Source organism: Myotis daubentonii, chromosome 5 (assembly GCF_963259705.1).
Source record: "Myotis daubentonii chromosome 5, mMyoDau2.1, whole genome shotgun sequence".
Lineage (NCBI taxonomy): Eukaryota > Metazoa > Chordata > Mammalia > Chiroptera > Vespertilionidae > Myotis > Myotis daubentonii.
Genome location: NC_081844.1, coordinates 84,996,120 through 85,002,609, shown reverse-complemented (window position 1 = coordinate 85,002,609; position 6,490 = coordinate 84,996,120). Strand labels below are relative to the sequence as shown.

Sequence of the window (6,490 nt, the reverse complement as noted above, 5' to 3'; positions counted from 1 at the left end):
GCATAGGTTTGGGCACAAAATAGGAGAGAATACTTGCTGACAATTTTGGACTAGCTGGACTTTTGTCCTGGCTTATCAAGTATCCTTTGATCTTCAAGAGGACCTGCCAAAGATTTAAACCCTACAGTCTTGCCCTGGCATGGCTAGAATGGTGGCATCTCTAATTTTGATGCCTGACTTAGCACTATGCCCACACAAACAAGAGGGGCCCGATCTCCTTGGAGAATTAGCAAAGATTTACCAATGAGACAGCAAAATGTAGTCTCTGAAGTACCAAAGGGTGCTGAGTCACAATGTGTTTCTTTCATTATGATTGTTACACGGTCACAGTGATCGTTCCAGTCATTATGAAAATAATGAAAAACAAATGAATAAAATAAAAAGAACAGACCGTTTTCTGGTGACTAGTTCCCCACCTTATGCTCAATTAATAGTCAAACAAGCTAATGGTAATCCACCACCCTTGATTCTGTGTTTTGTTTTCATCGGCATCATTAAGTGTTCCCATTCAAGACTCTCTGTGCACTTCAAAGTGAACACTGCTGAAGGGAATGAAAGGGTCCAGAACGGAGGCTGAGACCCACCGGTCTCAGTTGGTTTCAACTGAGCCCAATCACCATGGCACAGTGTGCCGACAGACTTCACAGAATCAATTTTCTCAGGGAACATACTGTGACTTCTGTTTGCCAGGACTACCCAGCCTGTATCCATGGCCACTCAGGCAAATTCCACGCAGAAAACAATGGGAGCCACAGCATCTCACTGCCCTGAGTGACAGAAATGGTCACTGAACCTACTGCAAAGCTTGCAGGACCTGTGCCTGGCCCGTGTTTGGGGCGTGGCAAACTCTGGTGTCTGCCCTGGGATCAGCACTCCTGCCTCAGGAACAGTCTGCCTTGAGCTCAAGACTCACAGGTGTCAGTCAGACCTTCCCTGAGCTCAGCAGGACCACAGTCCTGCTAGAAACACCACACATCTACCTCTAATCCCCCTCCCAAGAATAAAGGTAGAACTGTTCCTGGCATCACCTTCCCTTCCCTGGGAAAGCCCCTCCCCCCAAATCTGCAGCATGTAGGGAACAGCCCCCCTGTATGGTGTGAAATGGATTGAGTCACCCCGCAGTGTTTTATATAAAACAAATCACTAGACAATTAAAAAATAAAAAGCCTAAGCCCCCTCTTCTAGGACCTGTTTAAAAGACAACCCCTTTCTACTTAGCTGCTCAAGCAGCCTCTCTGGACACACTGTACTCAGCAGTGACTCAGGGGGCTCCCAGCCCTTAGCTGCTGAAAACAAAGATTAGAGAAAACTAGTTGGTACGACAGCTAGAATCAGAAGATATAAAGCAACCTGGGCTAGAAATTCAACTTTGCTCATGCTGAGCAACCTCAGCAACTGGTAGGTACAGAGATTAAACAAAATGGGGGTGCAGTGGGGAACAAGAATCTCCTTAATGGCTAGGAGCACCTGAGACATTCAGTCTGGCCATGGGGAGCCAGAGAAACTCACTGCCCATAACCTGAACACGTTAAATTATTTCGAGCTCTTAAGGCACTGGTTCACTTCTTAGTGAACAAACATATTACCAAAAAATAGGTAAGTCATTTAACTTCCTGAATATCAAGGTAGGATTTAAAGCCATTACCTAAAATGAGACCTGACTTTCTCAATGTATGATTTCATCCTATACTGTTGTTGTGTTTTCTATATAATTACCTCTTAAGTCCACTTTAGAGTCATTTTCCCTCCCAAACCTTAATGTGCCTTAGTCCTTTCTAAGGCAAAAGTGGTTGGACCCATTCTGCACATCTGTAGCTATCTTAATGAGATAGAATGCTAAGGTGCTTTCATGCACACAACCTTAGCCTAGAGAGGGGCAGGAAAAGGCTCTGCTATCCTGACGCCTCACCATGTAAAACAACTGCCTGAGAGCAATCTTTGGCTGAACCACAAACTATTTTCACTAGAGAAAGGCAAAGTCAACTCTGCTTTTCCCGAGCCTTATACAACTGCAGCCTCAAAGTCCAGCTGTTCTGGTCATGGCCTCACATTCTTTCCGCAAAGGCTCCGGTTGACACGATTTATGGGGTGGTCTGAGGAAGCATGCTAAGCAATGTGAGACGAAACCACAAGGGAGGACTTTCTGGCCCTAACAGAGTACATCCAATTTCCGTGGAGGTTTGGACAAGCAGCCCCAAAACTGCCTGTGTTGGCTACGGGTACTTGAAACCCAAGAGTGAAGCAACAATGGTGCTTCTCTTTTATAGCCTCTGTATGTGATCACAGTCACACTAAGGTTGGAGGAACTGAAGACTCAAAGGGCTACTGGGGGACTTTTTTCTGGAAATGAACATTGTCAACCCAGTCAGGGAGGAGGGAAACCAAGACAACATGAATGAAAAAAACAGACCTGGCTTGTGATCTACTGAGCTACTACAGAGCCTGGATGTTCATAAAATCAAAAGGAATTGCTTTTCATACCCAGCAGCCAGCACAGGCAAGAGCAATAGCCATCACCAAAGCCATCTCAGCAGGATGGTAAATCATAGATCACCAAGGCCAAGAAGCAGTATGTTGTGAATAATGATTAACCCATAACAAACTAGCCAAGCTCCAAGTTTAGGGAAATTTAAATAACATTCATAGGACAATGCTCAAAGTCAGATTGGGCCTGAGAGCAAATTCTCAGCAGAATTGCTGACCGAGGGCTTGCTATGGCAGGCAAGCAAACATACTTACAGTGAGTTGGGCCGGGTGGGTTTGAGCACATCCAGGTCTGGGTCACTGGAATTCATGTTGGGCTGTAAGCTGCTGCTAGAATTAAGGATGCTGTTTGCATTTGATGAGACGACAGATTCCAAGCTGGAGTTAATGATGCTGTTTCTTTGTTCCTCTGGGGAAAAACGAAAGGCCACAAGCCCCATATTAATATTATTTTATAGGGGTAGTCTGTTCTCACATATATAAAAATTTACAAATACTGAAATTGGATTGAGATCTCTGGGCCAGTGAAGCTAAACATGGGACATAGGAAAGGATGTGAATTACAAGTGGGAAAGGAATCAAAGAGGAATAGGTCACCTGAAATTTTAGAGTAAAACCCCTCCTTAGCTTGATAGGACATACCTCCTCCCCTGCCCTCCCCTTTAATTTGACCAGCCTTTTTCCTAAGAGTAGCCCTACTACTGCACCATAAGTTGTGTCTTATTTTGACTGACAGATGGTCAGAGCACAGAGCAGCCTTCATAGCCCTTTGTGTTCAACCATATCCTCTTGGTTTCTGTGACATTCACCTTTTATTCAAACACTCCTGCCCCAATGTTGTCTAAATTGCACAGACTACATCCTACCTTTGATTCTATAGCAAGTAACCATAAACATCTACTATTTGGCCATCTACTTCCTTATGACTCTGTAATCTAAATTCCTGATGCTCCCTACACATACCCTCTGGGTTGCTGTAGCTCTATGCAATTGATATTTAGCTTCAAGTTAGTTCTTTGATAAAAAGATGTGTAAGGGCTACAGAGTAGTTTGCATATAAAAAACTGAGTCCAGGGTCCAAGCACTCATATTAATGCTTGGAGTGTATTACCAGGCCAGGAGGGAGAAACCTGAGTTGTCTTCCAGGCTCCACCCCTGACTGGTAGTATGGCCTCAGGCAATTTTCACTCACACTCTGCTTCTTGGCTAATGCATTTATACAATGGGGAGAGTGAGCTGTCCTGTGGATCAAGTGGGATCATTTGCAAGAATGTGCTTTGTAAACATCAGACATTGCTCAAAGAAAAGAACTTTCTTTTTGGTTAATCCTCACCCAAGGATATTGTTTTCATTGATTTTTAGAGAGAGTGGAGGGGGAGGGGAGAGGAAGAGAAACATGGATGTGAGAGAGACACAGCAATTAGTTGCTTCCAGCATGTGTCGAGACCAGGGTTGGGCATCAAGCCTGCAACTGAGGTAGTGCCCTTGACTGGAATTGAATCCGGAACCCTTCAGTCCCCAGGTCTACACTCTCACCACTGAGCAAACCAGCCAGGGCAAAGAAAAGAATGTTCTGTTTCTTCCCCTCTTTAAAAAGTTGGAACCGCTACCTGAAGAAAACATTTTTGCTGTGATTTAGCTAAATGACACAGGTACCACTGCTACAGCAAAACATTGGGGATTTAGAATGTCATTTTTGTCCCATATTACCAACAGATACGCCATATTGAAATCAATATGATGTTTTGAAGTCAACCGATGTTTTGAGCAATCAATTCACTTATCACGAAATATATCTGGGTTAATCTTCACTGGACTGTTTTGAAATGAGCCAGATGTGTAGTATATCCCTAAGGAGACAGACTAGGCTCACTGACATGGTAGTTTAGAGGTGGACATTTGAACTCCGGTGTCTTTAGCCGATAAAGGGGGTGATGTCATGATAAAAATACTTCTTCCCTTACACTAGCCATGTCGTAAAAGTATATTATGCTTATGAAATGATGTTAGATTAATATTCACATTACACACACACACACACACACACACACACACACACACACACTACCCAATGACCCCCTAATAGCTTGGCAAATTTTTAATATCATATTTAAAGCCCTACAGGAGACTTAAAAAAAACACCATGAGGCTATTGGGAGATTGCTTAACTCTAAGTAGATTTTGAAAAAAGTAGATTAAGTTGATTCCAGAGATTTAGAACTGTTCATATTTTAAGAGCTTAAATTCCAAACGGAAGCAACAATGAAGAAAGAGAAACCAAAAGAGTTACATTGAACTAAGACGTAGGCAGACTAATAAGGCCTGCAAATGGGAACCTGTTACTGAGAAGAAAAACAACTCTAAAATGACATAATTAGGGGATCATCTAAGGAATGGTTATGCCACTTATCAGTATAAGTAAAAATTTCCTTTGCACAAAGTACTCATATCAAATCCTGCAAGACTGTGAGGAGCCCAAGACCACCATATAAAAAAAGGGGAATATGATACTTCTTTGGGGTTCAATAGAGACATTTTCTGCTTTATACAGGAGGAGAGATTAATAGTTTTATGAATTCTAGTTTGAGGCCAAGTTTGGATGACATAATTCTCTGAGGAAACAGAAGAATATAGCTGTAGCTCATATTTTTCTTGTGATTTTATTTACTTATCCATGAGAAGGTTGTAATTCTATAAATTAAAAACAGTATCTTGCTAAAAGTATATTAGTTTTTCTAAAATATTATCAGGATTTTTTTCTGCCTTACTATCCATTAGAAAAGGAGTATTTGAAATGAAACTTTCTTCAATTTTTATTTATTCAATGAATGTTTAATGAGTATCTAATGAGTAGCAAACACGGTACCCAGTTGGCAGACTCTTAAATTAATTCCTTGGTATTTTATTCAGATGCCTACTGGTATATTTATTAACTTGCATATATCTACTTAATCATATGTTTACCTTATTTGGTAGACTATGAACAACCTAAGACTGGATATCTGACAGATAACACTTTTAAATCACAATTGGGAAAAAAAAACATTATATAAAGATGCTTTGCTTTATAAAATAAAATATTTTATCAGAATCCTAATGCTCATAAAAAGATTTCATTCTGAAAACTAGACTTAGATAAAGATTTTTAGAACACATCTCCTATTAGTTTAATAGACTGGGGTTCTCCATGACCTAATGAGAAAGGCAGTAGCATATGAAATATGGTATTTGTCTGAATTAAACTCACAAGGGAATGAGGATGGGGTAGAAAACGAGAACGTGACCCTCCCTGGGCTAGGAAAGTCAATAGAATAAAACAGGTGGCTACACCCAAACTGAACTTGGGGATTTCTAGCATTCCACTTACTGAAGGACATTAGAATTCTTTTTCTAAAAAATAAATTCTGTTTTAGGTTCTATTTGGGCTTATATTAAGTTATCTAGAATCTTTCACATATGTCATAACCTAAAACAAAACAACAAAAGCAAAAGGTCAGGGAAAGGAATTCATTGTTCAAGAGAACAAAATATAATTAATCATAAGATTTCATAGTTTTGTAGCCAAGACAGCCAACTATGCACCCTAAAAGGCATCCTCTTTATTGGTCTACCTGGGTAAGCCATGTGATAAGGAAAACTGGAAATCTGGCACTCTCTGACTACCCGGCCATCATAGTTTCATTGGATGCAAGACCTCAGCTAGTAAGACTGGGAACTCCTAGTGGATACTTCTCAGATGAAATGCTGATAAGTCTTACTGAGGGTGAGCAAGAAGGTGAAGATTATTCCAGAGATGGGGGAGTAAGAAGAGCAACAGCAAATCAAATGTTTTAGTAGTTGTGGCAAAATCTAGAGCAGCGGTCGCCAACCAGTGGTCCGCGGACCACTGGTGGTCCGTGAGGTCTGAAAGTTTGGCGATCACTGCTCTAGAGAGACAAGTTCTTAAGCATTTGAAATGAATTAAAAAAATAAAGAGATAATGATTCAGTAATGTCACTCAAAACAG

The 6,490-nt window shown here is 41.1% G+C and overlaps 1 protein-coding gene across 7 annotated transcripts in view; it reads right to left on the bottom strand.

Annotated features, from left to right (window-relative positions):
* The window catches only part of ARHGAP26 (Rho GTPase activating protein 26), a 426,945-nt gene that overhangs the window by 83,641 nt on the left and 336,814 nt on the right, over nt 1–6,490 (bottom strand). For all 7 annotated transcript variants that reach the window (XR_009453085.1, XM_059698750.1, XM_059698747.1 and 4 more), the window contains exon 20: nt 2,740–2,893. Coding sequence is in view for 6 of the 7 variants with exons in the window: in XM_059698750.1 (XP_059554733.1) it covers nt 2,740–2,893 (154 nt within the window). In the remaining variant the exon portion in view is untranslated. The remainder of the gene's footprint in view (nt 1–2,739; nt 2,894–6,490) is intronic.